We start from the raw sequence: 24,702 nt of genomic DNA, 5'->3' as shown, positions 1-24,702 counted from the left end.
GGCAGATGTCAAATGGAAAGCCAGGGGTGGAACAGGGTGAGCCCACCTGGATGGACCTGGAAGGGGGTGCCTAGTCTAGTCAGCAGGGGCTGCTTCCAGGGAGGGGGCTGAGTGGCTGGGAGACAGTTCTAGCGGGGAGATTTGCACAGTGCTCCCTCATACGCCTTCACCAGCCTCTTCCAAGGGCATGCGTTAGCTAATCAAGATAAAGGTGAGTGGAGGAAGCTTGCCATTTTCCCCAGCACCAATAACTAAGGCCCACTGCTGTGATTCCAACCACTTTCCATGTGCACCAAAGAACACAGCAGATTGGGAATGTGGGCCTGCCTTTACCTCTGCTGTTGGGTAAGAAATCTCATCAAGAAAACTTGCCTCTGGGAAAGTGAGTCTTGTCTCCCTGCTGACACTAAATTGACGCTTGTGGTAATGGCAGAAGGTGCCACCTGGGCACTGGTGTTACTATAGGTGACTGAGGGATGCCCTCCAGCTCCCTCACAGGAAGGAATGCAGCTTGCATGCAAATCTCTCTCAATTAGATTCACCCATCTTGCTGCTGCTAGGTTCAGGCATGTGGACCCCACCATCCAGCAGCAGGTGAAGGAGGAAGACATGACCTTCCTCTTAGGAGGCTCTAGCTAAGGTTTCTTAGAACACACCTGGGTGGGAAAAGGAGTACTGCCTCTCTGAGGTGCTCTGCTCTGGGACCACTCAGCTGTGGATACGGGATGGACAAGAAGGGAGAGCTTCGAACCTCAAGAATGCAGAGCTCAGACCTTATGCCAAGAGAGCCCAGGCGTCCTCCCAGGGCAGGGGGTGGGCACAGGCTACTCTGTCTACTCTGTGAAGCAGACAGCATCTTAGCTGGCTGTGAGCAGCTTCAGGAGCTGGGACCATAGCCCGGGAGTCCGGGGTTCCTAGTTAGCAGAAAGACATAGGTCTGTGCTGCATGTAGAGGTCTTAGCTTTATTTATGCAGTGGGGTCCCGTTGGCCTTGCGGCCTCTGGGACTGTGCGTTCTCCTGCCTCTGCGGGGGTTATGCTTTGTTCTCCCTTTCCCCTCATCCAACAGAAAGGTCCATTCCTCACTTATGAAACATGGTGTGTGTGTGTGTGTGTGTGTGTGTGTGTGTGTGTGCGTGTGAAGGGGTGGAGTCCTGGGGACTGAACCCAGGGCTTTGCACAGGCTAGGTAGAGAGACTAAAGGCTGGGTTTGGGTTATTTTGGCAGAGGAGCCTTTGGGGGCAAACAGTGCTTGGTGGCTACTTGATGCCTGGTTCCTTGGGGTTCAGTGAGGAGTAAGGAGGACTGTCATGTGTCATTGTGACCCATGGGCCTGTGCGAGGGTGTGGCACTCCCTGCAGTTTCTTTGGTGATCTAGGGCTCAAGCGTTGCTGTAAGGGAACCGTGTTTCCATGTCTGTCCCACACACTCTGGTGTGGGAGGACTCCTCTGAGGCCAACTGTGATGTCTGCAGGAGGGGAGGAACTTTCACCTCAGCCAGAAGGTGAGACCACACTTTGAAGACAGAGCCACACAAGAGGAAGGAAGTGGGCACCAGGTGTGCCACCACATCGGTCATCTTAGGCTCCCGATTCCCAGGAGCATGGGGGCACTGTTAGCCTGTTCTGGAGAAGTCTGTCACGAGAGGTCAAAACCACACATCCAAATGGGTCACAGTTGGGGTCATCTGCTGTTATCCTCCCCTCCCTCCCCCCCCGAGGCTCAGAACCACTCAGGAGCTTAAAACACCAGTGCCAGGACCATTCCCAGATTTTTTTGGTTTCTCAAGACAAGGTTTCTCTGTGTAGCTCTGGCTGTCCTGGAACTTGCTCTGTAGACCAGGCTGGCCTCAAATCGGAGATCCCTCTCTGCTTCTCGAGTGCTGGGATTAAAGGCGTGCACTACCACTGCCCAGCTATTTGATACTACATGGCTTCCTTAGCCGTGGAGACACTGAGCACCCCCAGTACATGTCTCAGGCTGTGCTTAGTACTGGTGTGTGTGTGTGTGTGTGTGTGTGTGTGTGTGTGTGTGTGTGTGTGTGTTTACCATTAAACACTTAAAATGAAGTCTAACATGGTAATTGATACCAAATCATTAAATAGCAAATTTTAACAGACTTCTAATGTAATAAAGGCTGTGACTGTGCCACATGGCCTCACAGGACATGAGATTAAGTGCAGACAATGGTGAACACTGCGGTGTTTTAGGTTAGTGCTGGCCTTCTCAGGGTAGGTCAGTACTGTGGACTGAGCTGTGGTGGGACCGCTAGGGAGGGCAATCCTCTGCACCCTGCAGCCCTGAGGAGCTGCAGTGCTGCGTTCAGAACTACTCAGGGGCTGTGCACAAACAGCTCCTACACGTGGCACACCACTAGGTGCCTCCTGTCAGCACCAGTCTCTCAGTGTCAAGACAAACATGGCTGGCCTACCACCTACACCCTCCCCACGACAGGGGAGTCAGGCTGAGGTCCGCTCTGACCTTCCTTAGATGTGCCTGTGTCTGCTGTGGAGGAGGGGGCAGAGGTGACAGGGAGGTTTTCACACTGAACCTCAGCCCGAGGATACCAAAACTATCTTTTATTTCTTCAAGCCGCACAAATGTAAAAACAGTTTCAAGCAGGGATCTGGGGTCCGAGGCATACTCTGCCCAGTCTTCTAGAAGTTCTCCAACAAGCCCAGGATGCGCTTCTGCTCGGTCTCTCGGAACTCAGGGCTCCGGCCGTCCCCAATGTTCTCTGCATACTCTAGGGAGAAAGGACGGGGTGAGTTAGGCTGGACCATCCATGTATGTGGTCCCCTGGGCTGTGTCTTTCCACATTGTTTCCAAATCTCAGTGTGTAACAAGGAGCCACTGGGACTAGCCCTCTGTGGCAGCTATAGCCATAAATCCCTGAGGGTTTCTTAACTTTCCAGGCTCATGTCTTCTCCAAGCACATCTGTCCTCACCCTTCATGCAAGTCACTCAACACAAACATTGCAGGCACTAATGTGCTTGAACATCTGTGTCCCTTATCAGTTCATGCTGGGCCCCCAACCTGTATAAATAGAATGTGACTCATATACAAGGGCCCTGGGGAACATGTAAGGGACAGACAACGTTCTTGGCTTCCTCATTAGATGCCAAAGGCCAGTTTTGGTCTTGGACTTTCCAGTCTCCAGAACTTCAAGGGCATAGACTTCTTTCTTTATAGTAAAGAATCCAGTCTCAAGCATTTTGTTATAGTAGCACAAATAGGCAAGAGAGATGCCTGGTATGTAAGTTCTGCTCTGGTTTGTTCTTTGCAGAGTAGGGACATGATCAGCAGTATGACATCCTATAAGAACATCCTAGGTTTGGGTCCCACTCAGTTGCCTTAAATAGGAAACCGTCTCTCTCTCTGTGCGACCGTGCATGTGCGGGCATGTATGCATGCGTGCGGCTACTTGGCTGGCCCTGCATTCAATCCCTAGTATACCAAGAAGAAAAGGAGAGATGGGGATTTGTTTCTGCAGCGCCTCCTTCCTAATGGGGGTATGCATGATGGCTGCCAGAAGCTGCGAGGGGAAAGAGGCTTCCTGAAGCCCTAAGAGACTGGTGGGGGACAGTCTTGGGTTCAGGCAGCAAGCAGCAGATCCTGCTTGGTCGTCTGTGGGTCGGTAAAGAACTCTGGGTTGGTAACCAGGCCCATATACTCTGCTGTTCCAGTGAGATCACTCTACTGTTTCAATTCTCAATGGATACTCCAAGTCATTTGCCTGGAGGGACCTCATCCCAGATGCACAGAACAGAGAAAGCAAGGCTGTCCCCACAGCCACCTTAGCAGGTCTCTCAATCAGGTTGTGGCAGGGGGAAGCGAGGCTGGCTCATGGGCCCCAGTCTGGGAAGGGTCACACTCACTGGATGGGAGGCTCTATAGATGTGGCTGATTTAACCGCCACCACAACCACAGGCCGGCCAAAGGGTGGCCAGTCCTGTTGAGAGGCAGCAACTGAGGATTCGAAGGAACTGAGGCCGCATATCTAAGTATGGGCTGCGAGATGAGCTGGAATTTACCCAGAATCAGTATGAGCAGTAGAAAGCAGTAGGGGTGAGGCTGGTCCCCAAAGCAGCATTCACCGTCCTAAGCAACACCTGCCCTGGCCACTCCTGACCTCTGGGAAAACTGTCCCTGGAGCTTCCCAAAGCTGCCCCACAAAGGCCTCTGCAGCCAGGGCAGGTGTGGGGTGGGCTGGCTGGGCCCCACTCCTCTGTCAGGTCACAGAGCAGCTCTCAGAAACACACTGCAAGCCAGAGGGCAGGGACTGGACAGAGTCCCACAGGGAGCAGGCCATGCCCGGAAGCAGGCCCTATGACCCAGGCTTCTCCACTGTCCCCTCCATCTGGCAGCTTGTACCCACAGTACAGCTGGACCCTGGTCTGGGCCCTCAGCCTCCATCTTTGTTTCTGGAGTTCTGGCTGGAGCAGATCTTGGTGCTGGCTGCTGCCTGTTATTTCAGCTGCTGCGGCAGTTGATAAATATTGAACAGATTCCTCCCAGAGGTCTTGGGGAGAGTTCTCTTTGCTGTGTGTGAAGAGGAGAGATGCTAGCTGAAGGGAGCACTCTGGGGTGGGGAAGAGAGTGATCGAGGACCAGGGGGGAAGAGACGGGAGGAGGGGCGGGTTAGAGAGAGGGAGCCGCAGACGTCAACTCCCTTCCCTACTTCCATAGCATCTGAAATGCTCCTGGAATACGGGCTTTGATGGAGCTCAAACCCAGGCAGCAGTGCTGAACGCATAAATATTAAAGCAAACTTTAGACAGCAGGTTTACCACACAGACACGGAATACAAGCTGTTCTGTTTATGTTGAGAGAGAGGGAGGGGGCAGGGAGGGCACAGGGAAAGCTGTTTTCCAGGCAGGGGCCTGGGTCAGTGCACACAGCGCAGTCAGAGATTCAAGATGACGGAGGTGGGAGGGATGGGGTCTCCATGGTGGAGACCCCACTGACACACAAGCAAGCACGAGGCAGACACTGTCAAGGCAGGTTCCTCAGGTGCACAGGGCTTGCTTGACGACACTGGGGTTGGTGATATGCTTCAGCAGGACGTTTTGCTGGGCCAGGGGAACTTAGGAGGTACACCCCTCCAAGAAAGGAAACTGCTGCTGGTAGTAGGCCTCATGGCTGGCCATTTTAGTTGGTTGGTGAGATAACCACTTGTTACTGTATGGAGACTGTATGGGTCATGGCTAACTGCTGGTTCCGCAGTCTAGGCTGCTGCCAGCTCCAGGCTGAAGAAGAAAGGACTCCATGCAATGACCACTTCCTTGCACCTAGACACCCAGTACACTTCAGCCTCACAACAGGCACGAGTGACGTGTGACATGGGTGACAACACTTAGCCCCAGCAGTCTTGGTGTTCATATGTGCTCAGTGGATCACCCTGCAGTCCAGAGGTAACACATGGCCAGTGTGGCCAAGCCTGGCCTGAGGTCACGGGTCTGTAATCACAGCTGCTCAGGAGGCAGGGGGATCATAAGTTCAAGATCTTTCTGAGCTACAGAGGGAGACCCTGTCTCAAAAACTAAAACAAGGACAGCCGGGCGTTGGTGGCGCACGCCTTTAATCTCAGCACTTGGGAGGCTGAGGCAGGCGGATCTCTGTGAGTTCCAGGACAGCCTGGTCTACAGAGCGAGTTCCAGGACAGCCTCCAAAACAATACAGAGAAACCCTGTCTCGAAAAACAAACAAACAAACAAAAAACAAAAACAAAAAACAACAACAACAAAAAACTAAAACTAAAACAAGGACAAAGCAAAACAAACCCCTAAAACCAAAACAACTGCCAAGCCCCAGAAAGGAGGCTAAGAGCAGGGATCAGTGGGAGACTCTTCCTTTGGAGTTGGATTTTTGGCCTGTTACAGAGAAGCCTGGAGACTCATCTTGGTACACAGTCCACTCTGCAGTGAACATGCTCTAGTCTGTGCCAGGTATCAAAGATGGAGGCAGGAAGGAGCCCACAGTGGGGACTGCCCTTCTCAGTTCCTTCAAGGGCCTGTGGTCTTCAGGCCTGCTCGCCTGTTGGGGGCTGGCTGGACATGGGAGCGCCGAGTAAGCAGTCTGCAGAGAGCAGGGCTTTATTTAATGAGCCATCAATTATTTCTGTGCTCTTGCCACCCCCCAACCCCCCACCCAGACAGAAGAGGAGGGAGGAAAACCATGAAAAAGGGGACTGAAAACCCTGGGAAAAGTCCCCTGCTGGGCTTGCCTCATCAGCGGTTTCCTGAGACCTCAAGGGATACATCAGCTGTCATCCTGCCAGCAAAACTTAGGAAATATGTAGGCCATAAAATCAAAGAAAAAAAGCTCTCATCTAATTAGTATGTTAAAAAAAAAGGAAGCAACCCAAACTGAAAAACAAAATTAAAATCAAAGCAGACAGAGTGACAAGCTGGTCTCCTTTATGAGGCTTTGTTTCTTCACTCATTTTGATGGTGAGATAGGGAGAGGTGGGGACAGAAAGGGGCAGGGCAGGCTCCATGGGGTAGCCTGTACACAGCCAGCTCTAATTTACTATAGTGTCCCTCTGATCTCAACACTGACCTCACATTGCTAAGTGACCAGCCCTGCATGCTCTACTGCACCCCGTGAGGGGGTTCATAGATGGGGCACAGGCTGTGGATTACAGGAACCAGGGATAGGCTCCCCCTGGCAGGGGAGAGGCAGAGCAGGCCTGCAGGATGGGGCTGAGACCCTTTTATTACAATGCTCAGCATCACGTTGCAGACCTTCTTAACAAAGTAATGGTGTCCAGTTCCCTGCCTGTACCTGTCACCAGCACACTAATGACTTCAAAGGCCCAAACCATCTTGTGAGCTCTAGTGAGATATCTATTGGCTGCTGGCAAACAAGATGATACAGTTATTGCATGTATCCCAAATTCACTATGTACCCAAAGAATTAATAACCTGCCATAATATCACTGCCCCAGATCATCAAAGCATGCCTAATCTCTGTCCTCTGCTCCTTGCCTGGGATATCCTTAGATGTCTGCTCCATTAATCCCAATCAGAGGAGGGCTTCGATGAGCAGTGTGGAGAACACTGTTGGGTCCCCATTATGAGCCCCACTGCCCCAGGAGGTAGAAGATATGGCGGATAGGCAGCAACAAAACCTTACATCATGGAACTTCCACTTTAATGCAGGAGACAGAGCAAATGAGTAAACAAACACATAAATAAAAACAATTACTGACTGTCATAAAGGGCTTGGAAGGATACAGATGGAGAGGAGGGGAGAGATTCAAGACAGAGTCTGGAGGCAGAATGGGCGGGACTCCCTGCGGGGCTGGCTCTAGCAAGTGAAGAACTGGGCATGAAAGGAGGCCGTGGGGTGGGGCCAGAGCTGGGGAGAGGGAAGCCACAGCAGAGAGCAGCTGCACAGGCCTCTCCCCTCCCAGACCCCAGTGAATACAGTCAGCACCCAGGGCGAGCCAGCACAGAGGCTGCCAGAGGCAGGCTTGAGCGGGATGTTTTGAATGACCCAAGGTACACATAACGGTTCAGAAAGGGAAACATCCACCTACTGCGTTTCAAGCTGCTACCAACACTTTTCCTTGTTGGGAGCTCGCTGTTTTGACTAGAGGGATGGAGGTGCAGAGAGAAGCCTGAGAGCAACACAGCAGAGCTGAGGGTAATCAAAAGCTCTAATTGCACACGTGGGTGTCGGCAGTAAATGCCATTTAAAGGCTGGAGGTGCAGTCACCACAGCTCTACCCTCGGAGGAGACTGGCTGACATTAGCCCAGTGCATGAGGCTCTGATGTTGAAGGGGACACCCAGGGTCCCCCCACAGGGCCAGGGCCACCCTACCCCTCCTCTTTGGAGAAAAGAGCAGATGCCAAGGTCTTGTAACTGTCCATCAGCAGAATGGACCCAATAGGTACCATGCCCACAGCCTGGTAAGGCTGTGCCAAGCATATGGCTTCAGCCCCATGCTCCCACTCACTAATCCTTCTTCCTGGAATGTCACTAGCTCAGCCCCACAGACCAGCCTCATGCCACTTCTCTTGTGAGACCTCCCACAGGCCTTCAGCTGAGTCTCACTGGTGGCAATGATAAGCATAATTAACTAACATTTTATGATCATCACTTATTGAGCTTATTGAGACTCAAATAGCTCCCATCAACCAGCACAGCCACCTCCTCCAACCCCATGATGCACAGAGTCTGAGTCAGGAGACAGACCTGGGGCTAGCCCATGACCTCCCCTCCCTCTATGTGGACAGCTTCCCATTCTCCACGTGCAAGGGGTACGAGCAACTGGAAGGCAAAGCCTCTGAGTCAGTGTGGCCCAATCCCTTCCCTTAGCAGTGGGCAGATCAAGGCCCAGAGAGGAAAGTGGTCTGTCTGTGCTCTACCAACCCACCAGGACTCTGAACTGTGCAGGTCCTGTGCTCACCATCTAAGCCCACCATGTCTCAGCTAGTGTCTAAGTGGCCCATGTTGCTGCTGCAGCCTGAGCTCAGCATAGACAGTCCTGCCTGTGACTGAGGCTCACTGGGTGACCACAGACCTCTCCAGGGCTACTCTAGCTGCTCAGTCCGGACCAAGACCCAAGGGTGCTTGGGAGACTTCACAGAGAATGGGGGAAGGAGGGATGCTCACCCTCAGCACCCACTAAAAAGCCAGCAGCACCTCGCTCAATCTTCCCACGCTCTTCATTATGAACAAAGGAAAGGGATGATGCTGGCACAGGGGTGAGGTGACCTCAGAGTCACAGCCTGTATAGCTCCAGTGGCTTCTTGTCATGCCCTCGTTCTCTGCTCGGTATGCAGGTAAGAACCATGTCCTTGTTTTCTGCTTTGTTTTGGCTTTAGTGTGGGCATAATGTGTAAATAAATATTTGTGTGTGCATGCACATGTGTGTGATTGTATGCAGAGGACAGAGGTTGAAGCTGGCCACCTTTCTCAGTGAACTTGAACCGAGTGATTCAGCCCGACTGTGTGTGTCAGACCCTGCACATGGGTGGTGGGATCTGAACCCAAGTCCTCATGCTATGTGAGGCAAGCACTTTATTGCTGAGCCGCCTCCCCACCTAGGTGCTTTAAAAGCAGATGGTCCCAAGTCCTACTGCTTCTTATCTGTGAGTGTAACTGTGGAGCTGGAAGGGGAGAGAGACAGAACAACCCTGTCTGTGCTCGACACAGATTACCTGGCATGGAGAAGAGCTTGCTGCTCTCGGTCCAGAACATCTGGAGCACCGGCTTCCAGGGACACTGATGAGGTTCAGCAAACCCCTGAGCAGCCCCCAGAGAAGTGACCCAGTAGCACCCAACTCACCCTTGATAATGTGCCTGACAATCTTGATGGAGCTGCCACGCATGTTCAGGATCTGGTGAACCCGCTGGCGAATCTAATAGGGAAGGCAAAGAGCGGGATGGAGGAAAAACATCACCAGGGCACAGTGTTATCCTTTCCCGAAACAAGACCCATAGGCAAGGGGACTAGAGGACAGCGTTGTGCTTTTATCTGTGCAGGTGGCCAGGAAGGAGGCAGGGAGTCCTCCTACCTGGGGGACGTTGGCATTGCAGATCTCAGCCATGATATAGCAGATGTGCTGGAGGATGAAGAGCCCTGCATCCAGGCGCCGCAGGTAGAACTCGTCCTCCAAGTCGCTGTCTATGATCTCTCCACGTCGCACTATGTCCTGAAAACAAACAAACATGGGATAAAAGTGGGATAGCGCTTGGACAGACAAAGGATGAGCCTCCAGTCTTGCCACACTACGCAGCCACCACATAGCAGGAAAAGCCCTCGTGTCCATCTGTCCTGAAGCATCTGTCTGGTATTCCTCATTCCACGTGGACCACAGAGGCCACGAAAGGTGAGTTCAAAGATCACTTTCCTTTCTGATGACTTGAGGCCAAAATGATCTTATTCATCTGCATATTCTATCCCAGGAAAGCTGAAGGGACACAGTCTAGGCTAGTATTGGCATTTTTCTTTTTTAAAATCTATTTTATTTTATTTTTTGGTTTGTTTGAGACAGGGTCTCTCTGTATCCTGGATCTTGCTTTGGAGATCAGGTTGGCTTTGAACTCACATAGTTACATCTGCCTCCCAAGTCCTAGAACTAAAGGCATGCTTGTCACACGAGCACAAGGACCTGAGTTCAGGTCTCTAGTACCCAAGGAAAAAGCAAGCATTAAGTGTACACTTTTAATCAGTGCTGGGGTGTGGAGGTGCAGACACAGGATCCCTGGAGCCCACTAGCCAGCCAGGGTAACCTGATGGGTGAACTCTAGGTTCAGAGAGACCCTGTCTCAGAAAAAAAAGGTAGAGAGCGATTGTGGGAGACGACTTGACCTCTGACTCCTCCCCCTGTACATGTACACACACACACACACACACACACACACACACACACACACACACACGCTGGACACACCATACTTGCACATAGGTATGGGCACATGATAAAGTGTAATGACTGCATGAACGGGGTCATGTTCTTTATAAAACCCTCTGGTCCACGTCCCCTACCCACTTCCCCACAGCTTCCATGCCTGCCCCCTTGTCTTCAGGAAAAAGGCTGCTCTAGCCTTCCCACTCTTCACTCTGTGCCTTCGCACACAACTTCTCCATAAGACACACCATCTCCATTTGAATCCCATGAACCTGGTCCCTTCTTTGCCATCCTGACTCTGTCCAGATAACAGCATTGGCACATGTGCTCCCTTGCTTCCATTGCACCTGAGGTAAGATCCAACTTTCCCACTGTTTCTCACAGTCCATCATCCCTCTACACCTCCTAAGTGATGACAGGCTCTCTCCCAGGCCTGCCAGACTGTCTGGACCCCTCTCCCTTTGCAGGCAACTCTCATTTTAAAAACATATCCCCACATAACAGGCTTACAGAGACACCACACACAAACCACACCATTCTCCCACTTACAGCACGGGTTCAGCAGCTTTTACTGATCACTCATGTGACTGGACTGCAGCACTTCTAGAACATCACCTCTCCCCCGCCCCCCACTCTTATCATCTGTGGACAAGCAGTGTGGACTGCTGGGAGACTGTTTACCCCCAGCTTGACCTCATGCTTCCTGACATGGACTTGAGTGTCTCTCAAGTCTGTACTGTTCTTAAGTAACCTCTCCCTGATTATTTAAGGTTACCACCTGTTCCTTCCCCAGCCCACCAGCACCTGGGACTATATGACCTCTCCCCGCACATCTCTGCCACAGGCTCTGTTAGCATCCGTGTAGGAGGTGGACATCAGGGTGGACTGTGAGCTCCAGGAAGCTGGGTGGGGCTCAAGGTGAATACAATAAAAAGACTTTGAGGCTGTGAGCCCGAATGCAGGGGCAGAGGACACACGAGTCTGTTAGACTTGTGGACCAGTCTAAGATGACAAGTGCTGGGTCTACATTTGTGACAATGACCCATTTCCTAATTCCCTGGCTATTTTTATGGCCATGTTTCTTTCTGACAACACAGGCTCTTGTCACTGACAGAGCCCCGGGGACAGTGGAATGGGAAGGCTTAGCACATGGCGTCAATCTCCAGCAGGAGCCCTTCAGAGACCACTTAGTTGCAGATAATGCACTTCTTTATTTACCCAGGGGGCCAGCCTGCAGCTACACAAGGCCACTTTTCATCTCACCGCTAAAGGCCTGTCTACAAGGCATGGAGGGCTGCAGGCGGAAGACCCACTCTGTCTGGAGATCACCACCACTGCCCTCAGCCTCATTTAGTAGTCAATTCCTTGGCAATCTGGTAATTGTCAATGTTCACCTGGTGGTCACAGAGCACCACTGATGCCACAGTTTGCCAAGAGCCTCATTCTCTTCTCACCCATATTCTAACTTCCTGCTCTGGGGTGGGGGCAGGAAGGAAATAAACTCCTGACTTCCGCTCACAAAAGCATTCGGTGCCCATACCATGCCTTTCCATATGGTCACAGAGTTTAAAGTCTTATTACACACACATATCCTTAGGAGTGAAATTAAAGGGGAGAGGGAAGGGATTATTAATCCCACTGTACAAATCAGAAACCAAAGCACACAGAGGTGAAATTGCTCATTATTACATAATTGCCTGTTAACAGAATACAGACTCCCTGAAGACAGGACACTTGTCCAATCCACTTCTGTGTGGAAATGCTAACAGTAGAATTCAGGACCTGGCCTTACTAGGTGTCTAGTAGCAAGATTATTACCCTAAGGCAGGGGAAAAAAGCAAGAAAAATGAAAAGGAGGAGGAAGAAAGGGAAAGAAGGTTTCGCAGGGACTGGAATCGCCGCATCCTCCACTGCATACTAACTGTGCCGGGCACAACGTGTTGAGCTGGGACTGTAGAGGTGGACTACAGCACACATTTCTTCTTTAGTTTCCTTTTCTTTTCTTCAAGACACGGTTTCTCTGTGTAGCCCTGGCTGTCCTGGAACTCACTCTGTAGACCAGGCTGGCCTCGAACTCACAGAGCTCTGCTTGCCTCTGCCTCCTAAATGCTGAGATTAAAGATGTATGCCTCCATTACTTGGTAGTAGTGCACATTTCTGAGGCACTTACAGTGTAAGGAGCTTAACACACAGGAAAACAAAATCTCTGAAGACAGCATGATACAGGACACAAATCCTACATGAATCCTGTGGGAACTCAGAGGCTAGACAAGGCCTGAGGGAGTCAGGACAGACAGAGCATCTAAGCAGGGATCTGACCGAGTCTCACAGGACATTCTAGACACACAAACAAAACGGCAGATCTCCATTATTTTGACGAGGCCAGCCTGGTCTACATAATGAGGCCCTTTCTCAAAAACAAACAAAACACTACAAAACAAGCGGACAGGACTAATGGTGAAGAGGCGTCAGCCTGGCTGGCCTGGCGAGTGCAGCGGTGGAGTGTCATGCAAGGACAGAACGATGGTAAGGAACAGGGAACAGGGGAATGGCTTTGCTGATGAGCTCCCAGCTATCAGTGCTCACTCAGTTCTGATAGATCATTATGTGATAGAACACAGAAGGCAGTATGAATAATGACCACTGCTGCATCACCCACCCCCCGAAGGGAGCAGCTGAGCCCCTACAGGTGGCCTTTGGTGTCAGGCGTAGCCGCCCCTTACTCCCCACAGTAGAAGACACACTGGCCCAGGCAGGGCTACCTCCCAAGGCCAGGCTGAAAGCACTGGGACGCAGACCTGCAACTGTGCTCTCCACACGGCACATCAGCGACCAGCAGGCACTGACTTCAGAATAACAAACGAAGATGATAAAGAGTACAGGGCTCCAGAACGAGGCTGGGCCATCTGCCTGTGTTCCTCTCCATGGCCCAGTGCCTCGACAGTGCTTCTGGTCACACTTTCCCTATAACCCGACCTTTTAACTGCACAGGACACTGTGCCTGCAGGCTTCTCCAGGCTGTTTTCTAGAAAGCACAGACCCAAGAGCGACACCAAGTGCCGTCTGTTCCTCTTCCCCTTTCCTTGGAGCATCCCCAACATCAGTCCATTCAATGTTCAACTCCAAACACACAGCCTTAGGATGAAAGTGGAACTTCTAAATGTAGATCTCAGAGAAAATGGTAGCTCATCCCCAGAAAGGGAAGCCCACACTGCCCTGGCGAGACTGGGGTTGGCTTCTGAAGGCCAGGAGGATACCCAGGCAGTTTCAGAAGTACCAGAGAAAGTGGTGTGCAGTGAGGCCGATCTGTGCAGACGGTACGTTATCTAAGCCATTAAAATAATGGGCTGTGACACTGGGTTTGGTGACACAGAACACACACATATCCTCACTTAGGGGAAGCAAAAGAAGCAGTAGTTGACATGCCATCCCACAGGAAGTGAAAGTGACTATTGTCAGCTGCAGCAGGAAGTGCTCCCTAAGTACAGCCTTCTTTGCTGTGTGGGCCATTGGGCAGGTGTAGCAGGTATCCCCTTCAAATTCCAGATAGAAAACCTGAGACTTGTCATGTGACCATCGCAGACCTCCAATGGGAGACAGTGCAGCATGCTTCCCTGGTTTGAGGCCTTTCCTTTAGTCTTTTCACTTCCAGCTAAGAAGTACAATTTCCCGAGTGGCAGGCACTGTCCTGGATGAGTCACAGTTCTTCCTCAGAACCCCAAGAGGTAAGAACTACGACTATATCTGCGTTCCACACTGGTCTCCTTAGGCCACAAAGCCCAACTGCAGCGAGTGGAGGAGCCCGGGCAGAGAGCTCACAACTGCCTCCAACCTGTGTTTCCTTTCACAATGCAAAAGAACGGAAAGTCTTAGCATGGACCTGCTCCAGCCTCAGCGGCTGAGCATCGGGGCACCGTGTTCAAGTTATGTGGGAATTAACGTAAACCAGGAGATTAAACATAGGACTTCTTGGGCTGTCTTTCTCCCAGTAAAGAAACTTAGAAGTGAGGAGGGCAGGGATGTAGTCCAGATGGAAAGTGTTTGCCTCCCACCTCACCAGCAACCCCACTGTGGTGGCATACACCTGCGATCCCAGCACTTGGGAGGCGCAGTCGGGGAGTCCAGATTTTAATGCTAGCCTAGCATGTACCAGACCCAGTGAAAGTATGGCAGGTGTGTGTGTGTGTGTGTGTGTGTGTGTGTGTGTACATGCATATGCACTTTGAGAGACAGTGAGAAGACACTCTGATAGGTTTTGTTTTGTTCATTCTGTACAAGAGGGCTGGGATAAAATCTTAGTTGGTAATTGAATGGTGCATTGTAAGTGGAACAGATTGCAGTTCCCAGCAGCATAAGCCTGTCGGAGGGTTGCTAAAATAAACAGATTCATCGCCAAAGATACCACGGAGGTGGAATGTGGAGCGTCAAGGTGCTATTACTGCAGGCTGGTGTGTTCTCTCCTTCAGCTGCATCTCCACTTTAAATGTTAATCTGTCTTTGGAAGCACAACTGAACCACCAGCTTCCCACGTCCTCTCTCTGGTCAAGCCCTCGAAGTGCTCTGAGGATGCCATTTCTAATCTGCCCTGACAGGCAGTGAGTTGTCCCTGGCTGATGGAAGGGGACACTCATAAAGAGGCTGCTGTGATGTCAATGCAGTGCCCTCTGAGCCTCAACATGCAATCCCAATGGGAAGTGCCTGCTCTGTAGGCACAGGCAAGGACACCCCATCACCCAGTGATGCCAACTTCTTCTCCAAGTCCAAGACAAGCTTGGAAACGTAAGTGGTAAACGGAGACAAGAGAGGTATAAACGCCCCCAACAAGTTCTTCCTCCAAAAGCTTCTAAAATAGAACACACAGTTCAAGAAGGATCCTAGAAGCTGCGTCTTCTCAGCTGTGGAAATAATCTAGGAATGTGTGTGTGTGTGTGTGTGTGTGTGTGTGTGTGTGTGTGTGTGTGTGTGTGTGTGTGTACATGCATAGCCAATGGATGGCAGCTCCAAGGCTCCCAGGCCAGGGCCCTGCTCATAAGGAAGAGGCTGACTGCACATGGCACGCTTGCATAGGTCAGGTTCCCACAAGCAGCCTCATTCATCCTATAACACAGGGCACTTTCCACTCTGTGTGTGGCAGAGCTGGTGCTTAACCTGGGTTATACCAGGCTCCTCAGTACCATGGTGCCTTCTTTTTCCTAAAAACAAACAAACAAACAAACAAACAAGACCTCAAGCATCCCACTGCTCCTTTTGACAATGGAGAACAAGCCAACCAGCATTGAGAAGCAGAGTTTCGCCATTGCAGGTGTTATCAGAAAGTGACCATTCTATTGTGGCAGAAAGCAGATCAAACTCAACTAGTGAAGACTCCACTGGTTTAGAGAAAGATGGACCAGCGTGCAGGTCAGAACCACTTGTGACAATAGTTCTGACAAACAGCCTCCTCTCTTATGCCAAGGGCCACTGGTTCTTAGGGCCCCAGCACTACAAGGTCAGTGCTCTTATGCTCTTGCTCTCATCAATGTACTGAGTGTACCGAGGCAGTGAGTCCAAGGGAGAACCTGTGATCCTGGGTGGAGGCAAGTCTCTAATCTCCACCCTGAGGCTGTTGTGCAGGTGTGTTTAGCACCAAGGAGATGCTCCAGGCATTCCCAGGAATGGGTTTTCTAAGAACTGCGAGAGAATACTACATCTAATGACACAGTTAAGCACGGAGGGCTACTGAAGGGCTAGCCAGCTGTAGCAGAGGAGGATGCAGAAGACGTAAGTGTTCTAGGCAGACAAGAGACAATGGGCACACGTCTAGCAGGTGTTTGTTTTAGCCCTGGATTTGAGAGTCTTCTGCCCCAGTCTCCCGAATGTTGGGATTCTGGTGTACACTGCCGTGCCTGGCTCTTGCAGATCTGAGAAAGCACAAGTTCAGGGAGGTACAAGTAGCTTCTTCATGTAGTGATGGGCGACACATGTGGCAGGGCCTGGTAAAGATTCACCTACAAGAGAAGATGGCATCACAATACTGGGTCGTGTGTGTGTGTGTGTGTGTGTGTGTGTGTGTGTGTGTGTGTGTGTGTGTTTGGGGTAGTCTAAGTGAGCATCCACTTAGACATTCTCTGGGTAAGGGTGAGAGATAACCACAGGGAACACTGCAGAGCCAGGGGGACTAGTTAGGTGGGTGCTGTGTGAAAGCAAAAGGAAGTGATGCGGGTCACCTGTGATGAAGCCTCTGGCAGTGAGAAGGGGGCGGTGGATGCCACTGCAGGGAGAGCTTGCCAGATGGATGTGTTGCAAAAATAAGCAGATGGCTTCCGGGTCTAATTTGTTACACTGGTGAATGGCCCTAGAATGTCCCCCCACTCTAGGGAACTCAGGGTCTAGGTCTGACTTAATGAGTCAGAAGAGCCTACGGGTGACACCCAGGTATAGCTGGCTGCGAGCATGCAGGGGAAGGGGGCTTGGCACAGCCCTGATTCTAGCAAACCCCACCACAGGCCTGGAAGGAATCGGCCTCAGTGAGTGAGGATCCAGGTCAGAAAGGCAAAACAGTGCTCAAGGCCACAGTGTAAGACACGTGGCAGACGTGTGGGTCCAGAACTCAGAGCCACCGACTTCTCTTCTGGTTGGGCATCCCACAAAGGGAGGCAGGAGAGAGAAAAAGATACCATGAAGCCCTCCCCTCGCCCACTGCTTCTATTGGCAAGTTTACTGGTGAGAAGTCTGCAAGGCACTGGTTTAAAGATGAGCTGAGAGGAACTCTCAGCAGGATGTGCTCTTGTTTTTTAAAGCTTGCTTTCGAAGCTTCCAGCATAGCTAGTAGAAGAGTGGCAGCTGGCTCTTACTGTCTGCGTCTTCACTTGGTACTCAGGGTCATGCACCCCACACATTCACTCCACCCCACCCCATCCTGTTCACCCATATCTTCAAGTGAGGTCTGGATGCTGAAGACACAGTTGGCCTGCTTAAGATATCAAGTCCTGTGGATACTGTTTCATTACAGAGTCCATCTTTTTCTTTGCAGGATAAAGCCTGGAATGATTTAACTGTGGCAAAATTAGCATGCAATTTGTAAGTCATTACGGTGCAAAGTATGTGGTGAGAACACTTTATTGAATAAACCTGCTGAGTATAATTTTCCCAGGAACCAAGAAAGAAAAGACTCTCTCTAAGGCTCTCCTCCTCTTTCAGAAATCCCTGCCAGCACCTATCTAATTACGTCGTGCTCTGACGGTGGCTTCTGCACATCCAACCCACAGGGATCTTGGTCTTTTCTGGGCTTCAGCCTGTTTGGGGAGCCCAGTGAAATCTGCTGAGACAAGCACCCTGGATATTTACTGATCACGAGGGCTGCTGCTTGCTGGGAGAGTTGGAATCATTACACGGCCTTTAAAAGTTCAGATCTTGTTAACCAGGAGCCCCTGGGGTATGTCCAACTTCACTCTGGATCTCAAGGACACTGACTACAGCTTGAACACATTGGGCATCAGCCCAAGGTATAGATGGTGCTCTCTTTTAGTTACATGCTGTTGCAGTAATATAATATGAACTGAAAAATGCATATAATGACTCAGTGCTAGGAGTCCAGTACGTACTTCCAAGCACACATGTATTTCCTTAGTGCATACAGCTGTAGGGCTGGGATGCTGCTCCACAGGAGACACTTGCCCAGCATGTGCAAGGCCTTGCCTTCCATTTCTAGCACTGCAAACAATAAAACTATACGAATGCCACCATCAACCAACCCTACAGCACTGCAGCAGTTACACAGGAATCTCTGTGTGTGTATGCTTACGTATTGTCAATGGAGGGGTGAATCCTTCAAAACCTTATTTATATATTTATTTGGATTTTTGAGCCAGGGTTTTTCTGTATAATAGCCTTGGCTGTCCTGGAACTCACACTATACACCAGGCTGGCCTTGAACTCAAAGATCCACCAGCCTCTGCCTCCCGAGTGTTGGGGATAAAGATGTGTGCCACCATACCTGGCTGAAATTTTTAAAATTAAACATTAGAGGCAAAAATGAAAGTTATGGAACAATGTGGAGGTAGGGAGATCCCTCCGTCCTCCTTAACACCCAAGAGCAGACACTGAACTCCCTCAAGGGGCAGTGGTTCTTTCCTCAGGCTCAGTATCACGGTGCAAATGTTTACAAGAGATCACAGGCACAGAGGAAACAAACAAGCACACCACCTACGGCTATGAAAGGGACTGAGCACTCATGAAAGGGACTGAGCACTCATGAAAGGGACTGAGCACTCATGAAAGGGACTGAGCACTCATGAAAGGGACTGAGCACTCATGAAAGGGACTGAGCACTCATGAAAGGGACTGAGCACTCATGAAAGGGACTGAGCACTCATGAAAGGGACTGAGCACTCATGAAAGGGACTGAGCACTCATGAAAGGGACTGAGCACTCATGAAAGGGACTGAGCACTCATGAAAGGGACTGAGCACTCATGAAAGGGACTGAGCACTCATGAAAGGGACTGAGCACTCATGAAAGGGACTGAGCACTCATGAAAGGGACTGAGCACTCATGAAAGGGACTGAGCACTCATGAAAGGGACTGAGCACTCATGAAAGGGACTGAGCACTCATGAAAGGGACTGAGCACTCATGAAAGGGACTGAGCACTCATGAAAGGGACTGAGCACTCATGAAAGGGACTGAGCACTCATGAAAGGGACTGAGCACTCATGAAAGGGACTGAGCACTCATGAAAGGGACTGAGCACTCATGAAAGGGACTGAGCACTCATGAAAGGGACTGAGCACTCATGAAAGGGACTGAGCACTCATGAAAGGGACTGAGCACTCTCCGAGGAGGGCTCACACAGAATGAGATCGACCTTGCAGGAGGCACTAGCGGTTAGACCCAAGGCAAGAGGACAAGGCTGGAGGCAGGGGAGGCAGAGAAAGGGAATTAGTGTCAGACTAAATTATGGAAGTTAATAGGGGACCTCTTAAAGATAAGGAAACAAAGGCTCTCTACCTGCCTCCTAGGTGCTGGGCATGGCTATGGCTTACCTATTTGGCATTACTTTTACTATACTGCTACCTACCCAATTTCTCCAAGAACAAAAAGTGGAACACCTTAAGAACAAAAGGCAGCCAAGGGAGAAAAACAGGCTGGGGCAGTGAAGTTATGTGTCCAAAGCCAGTGAGCCAGGGAAAGGCCTGGCACTGAGCCTAGTTCCCTGGCCTTTGCCCTCCCTTCCCAGGGTCTGGCAGTAGATTGGAAACACCCCATCCCTACTTGGAATGCATGTGGAAGAATTGCAGAGCTGCTAAGGTGGCTGTGTCTGCCCCTGGATCCCTAGCCCTCCCCAGCAGCACACCACTCTTGGGTCTTTAATTGGCACTTGGGCCTCTTGCCTTGGCCAGCGCCGGGCCCAGAGCAGGAGTCTGATCAACATTTGCCAATGATTGGATTCTCTCCATTGAATCATGGTCAAGTTCAAACCACACACAAGCACACTGCACTCAGGGAAATGGAGGTTCCAGGGAAAGGTGGCTTAGAGACACTGCTAAGTCAACATCTTATTGTGTCATCTAGAGTGGGTATCTTTGCCGGCTTGGTGAAGTATGGCAGACATTCATTCTTTACTAATCTGAGGGTCATTGTCATCCAGATGCCTTAGAAATAGTGTTCACACCAGCAATGCTTGCAGAGTTCTCACTTGGGGGTAATGGGAGTAGGGAGACCAACTGTTTACGACTTAAGAGAGGACAGCAGGAGGAAGGTCTGAAAAGGAGGTTGTGGTGCTCTGTGATGTGACATCCATGTGGTGGCTTCATCTGCCAAGCAGAGCCCAAGTGCTGGCAGCAAACTACTCACGAATGTGCCCCGCCTGCCTTGGCTCTTGGAGCAGCATGAGGCTGCTGAGCACTAATGGCCTTGGAATGTTTGCCAGTGCCCAGCAAAACGGCCTTGGCACCAAGGAGACAGATGTTTGTCAGTGAATGGCAGGGCCTGAGTCTGTGGCACATAGCAGCCTGCTGGAGGCTGGGGGAGCGGATGCAGCCGTCATTCTCCATCAGTGCTAATCAATTTCATACCCTCTTCAATGCAGATAATGGATAACCTTGGGAAACACGCCACAGATCCTAACAAAGGCAAGCTCCCAATGTTCAGCTGCCTACTGGTCTTCCTTGGAGTATCTATACCGTAGCTCACACAAAGCACCTGGTTATACCATCACGCCATTCTGGGACAGCAAGCAGGAAGGGTGTTCAGGGAAAGGACTGCTGGCTTGCTGAGGTGACACAGAAATCCAGTGGAGGATGGGCCACACAGTAGTGGCTTCTACTCAGTAAGTCAGATACTTTACATGCTGACACTTGGTTTCCAGTCACCAAAAGGAGCAGCTACACTCATTTACAGATATGAAGATAAAACCATAGAGAGGGCAAGCTAGCTGCCTAGGAGCTCAGAGCCAGAAGTAGCAGAGCTGGTGTGAAACCCAGGCCTCTCTGATTCCCCACATTCACTTCTGTCATTTCCTACTAGGCCAGGCCTCTCCTTTCTTCTCCCCTCCCCAGAGGACAATTCCTTCCTTTTAGGGAGTCTTTGGTTTTGTTTGTTTGTTTGAGACAGGGTTCCATGTAGCCCAAGCTAGCTTCAAACTCATTATGTAGCTGAGGATGACCCTGAAGTTGTCCTTCTGTATCCTCCACACAGGTGCTGGGATTAAATAACGGTGTCATCATACACAGTTTCTGTGGTGCTGGGGACTGACCCCAGGGCTTTGTGCATGTAAGCACTCCACCAACTGTGCCGCATCCCCAGGTCTTCTCCTTAGACTTCTAATCCACACCATTGTCAAAAACAGCAGTCATTAAAGAGTGGCCCCTGAACCTGAGTGAAACAGCAGTCACTAAAGAGTGGCCCCTGAACCTGAGTGGAACATTAAGCTAGAAGGGACCTAGGAGCCACATGAGGAACAGTGACAAGCCATAACTGGCAGCAACTTCAAAGCAGTGAATCTGCCTCCCAGGCTTTCTGCTCCAGCAGGTTCTCTCTGGGACTGCGGCAGGGCTGGAGTTGCAGCGGTGTCATGGTTATTCCCACACAGAGCTAGAGAACCTTCCGCTGTGTCTAGCTGTCATTCCCACAAAGAAAGGCTCCTTACTGTGGCGCTCTATCAGGCACTCAGCATTCCTCATGTACCAGATGGAACGGAAGAGCAGGATGAGGAGCATGCCTAGGTGTCTAAGCTCAGCTCAGCATTTAGAGTCCCTGCCTTTTATCTTACAGCTGCATCTTTGTGTGAAAGAAGAAAGTCCCTATCAATCAATTCAATCAATCAGCAAACATCTGAGCACTTACTAGGCTTAGAGATCACAGGGAAATCGCAGAGTGAGAAACAATTATGACCCACTGGTCTGCCTAGGTGGAGGTGTGTTTTATGTGAGAGTGGGAGTGCTGGGCAGGAAGTGGCAAAAAAACAGATCTTAAGGTCCCACATCTGCCCCAGCTCCAGCCTAGCTGTGCAGAGTGGATCAACAGAGCTTTGCCTGCTGCTGGGTGGGAGCCAGAGAGGCTCCAAAGCCTCAAGTGTCCCTTCAAGGCAAGAACTGAGAGATTCAGAAAAGGAAACTGAGGGCTCCTGCAGACTGCAGAAAGCAGGGAAGGGGTCACATTGTACCGTGGCTGCACATTAGGAGTCTCCGTAGGTTAGAACATAGACTGGACAACAGGCAAATGTGAAACCTGCCTTGATTAAGATGCGTGCTGAGTAAGCCACAGGGCTGGAAACAGAATGACATGGAGGCAGGGGAGAAGCATGAGGGCCACCTCAGAGAAGAGTAGGTGTGGTTCCTCAAGAAGGAAACCCAGCCAGGCCCACGGCCCTTAGCAAGCTGCAGGAGCCGAAGACGGGGCTAGTCATGGCAGCCTAGGGTTTGGCGGTCACAAAGACGGGAGGGAGTCTTTATTCCATGGGCCTTCTGTGTATGGGAAGCTGGATCTACTGGCTCCTTAGCTTCCTCCTTTCCTATCCTGAGATCCCTTTCCTTAAGACTCCCACCCCCATCTTCCTCAGAACAATGGCAGCCAGCAACTGACCAAGACAACTTGGTCACCATGGTACCAAATCCTGGCACTGTACTTGGGCACTTTTGAGAGTTGTGCTTGTCTAGGGTGACTTGGGTTGGTTCTGTATCCCTCCTCCTAAAAGTTCACCACTTGTTGAAGGGCAGTTATGCCATAACTGTTAATCTTCACTGGATTTAGAGCCTTTGTGGAAATGCACACCTGGGTATGACTATGAGGGTGTTTTCAGAAGGAAGACCTACCCAGCATCATCCCATGGGCTGGTGTCCCAGACAGAATAAAGAGAAGAAAGCAAACTAAGTAGCAACATTCACCTCTTGCTGCTTTGTGGCCACAGATGCTATGTGACTGGCTGTCTCATGCTTCTGTTGCCATGCCTACAGACCAACACTGTGTAGCTTCAAACTGAGAGCCAAAATCAACCCCTCTCCCCTTAATTTGCCAGACATTTGATGAAAGCAACAATAACAGTTACTAATACATATGCGCACCACAGTGGCCTTCGCTCTGCCCTTATGGCATGTTAGGTGGCCCATGGCTGTAGATGCACCTTTGCTCTAACTATCCCATGTAAAGAGACAAGGCACACAAGGGACCAAATGAAGTGAGGCAGGAATTTGCAAATGGGCAGGGATGGATACATACGTGTTTCTCCCCTTCAATCTTCTTGTCGGCCACCTGCATTGCACCCAGATACTTAAAATGCAGCTCCATCAGTCTGTCAACCTGAAAGAGAGTCACAGGCAGGCGTGAGGAGGGAAGAGTGCACTCCCCATGCTCTGTTGCTGCTGGCAAAGGGAGACCCATTCTGCTTCTGCCATGGGGGACGAGCATCAGGACTCATCCAGAGCAGAAGGGGTGCTGGTGAAAACAGCACACACCCAGCATGCTGGCACACACGCTCCCTGCGCAACGGGAGAGTGCCGGCCCCTCTAGGACTCCCGAGAATTCAAGTTGCTAGCAGCAAATAAATAAATAAATAAACATCTGAGCCCCCTCTTGCAAAGAGAAGGCACTTGGAGTTACATACTTGATATTCACTTAGAACTTAGATTTCTTTTTTCCAACTGAAACCTTTCATGTTCAGATTCTGCCCCAGAGCTGATCTTAAAAAAAAAAAAAAAAGCTGGAGTAAAATCTTTTTAGTTGCTTTTGAGTCAGAAGAGAGTGCCAGAAAAACTCCTTCAGTAACTTGAAGAAAAAAAAAAGACTTTGACTTCTGTTCAGAAATAACTTGAGTCGGCTTTTAGCCTAGCAAAGCCATCTTGGATCATGGCCTGGGGACACCAAATGTGTTTGGAAAGGTTCACTTTCCCCAAGACCTTCAGAGGACAGACAGAGTGCTGCCTTGATACCGGCCAGACTTGTGACGTACCCGCCAGGCTGGCACCACCACGCTCCTGGCAAGCAGCATTTTTCTGCACTGGAGCTGATACGGTGTTGCTCTAAGATAGCTGCAGACAGTCCAGGCAGATTGCACCCAAGCCCCAACCCTTGGCAGCTCATGGTGACTTGGTGACTTCATGCGATTCCCTCCACGTTTCTATGTCCATGCAGAAGTCTATCAGGTAACAGGGAAGCGATGTCATTCCTACGACGCAGGTGTGGAAACTGGAGCACAGATGTGGCAGTGTGGCCACTGAGATGCTCTGTGCTGTGGTCCATGGCTACTGGGCAGCACAAACGGCAGACGGGGCTCAAGGCCCCAGCTCTACCGCTACAAGCAGGAATGTGATTATCACGTGTTAAAAAGGGGACTCTGAGCCTTCCTTTTACTGCCTTGGAACTGCTTAATATGCACGGTATAGACAGATACACAGACTTCTGTACTCAGCAACCTGGGTTCAAGTCCCAGCTGTGGTAGCATTAGTGACATGATCTTGGGCAATTTCAGTGGTGTCTCTAAGCTTCAATTTCCTACTGAAACGTGGGTGACAGGGACACTTGGATAAACTGTAGTTTCTGCACAGCACAGTGAAGGCGTCTCCTTGTCCCCCACTCCACAGCAGTGACTCAACAAGTAGTAAGCTACTTCTATTGTTCAATTCTTTTGGTTTGGGATGTGAGGTGTCCAATCTCATTTAGTGTAGTAATCACCACCAGCTTCCATAGCCCACGTGGGCCTGCTCAGCATTTCCTTATCAATACCTTTCTTCTCTCGCCACCACCTAGGAAGAGCTCATCTAATCCCTCCCATCCCACCCAGCCAGTGAGGAAGACTAATGTCTCCAGTCTAAAGCTGGGGGAAGGGAAGGCTCAGAGCGGCACGCGTCCTTTCTGTTTTGCG

General features: G+C 50.7%; 1 protein-coding gene across 1 annotated transcript in view; it reads right to left on the bottom strand.

Moving 5' to 3' along the window:
* Window positions 1-2,563: 2,563 nt before the first annotated feature.
* Window positions 2,564-24,702, bottom strand: part of Ctnnbl1 (catenin beta like 1) — a 158,152-nt gene continuing 136,013 nt past the window's right edge. The window contains 4 exon segments of the mRNA XM_005082661.4: window positions 2,564-2,745; window positions 9,300-9,372; window positions 9,529-9,666; window positions 23,061-23,141. Coding sequence (XP_005082718.1) covers window positions 2,657-2,745; window positions 9,300-9,372; window positions 9,529-9,666; window positions 23,061-23,141 — 381 coding nt within the window. The 3' untranslated portion in view covers window positions 2,564-2,656.

Source organism: Mesocricetus auratus, unplaced genomic scaffold, assembly GCF_017639785.1.
Source record: "Mesocricetus auratus isolate SY011 unplaced genomic scaffold, BCM_Maur_2.0 Super-Scaffold_100028, whole genome shotgun sequence".
Taxonomy (NCBI): domain Eukaryota; kingdom Metazoa; phylum Chordata; class Mammalia; order Rodentia; family Cricetidae; genus Mesocricetus; species Mesocricetus auratus.
This window is presented reverse-complemented; position numbering and strand designations above follow the sequence as displayed.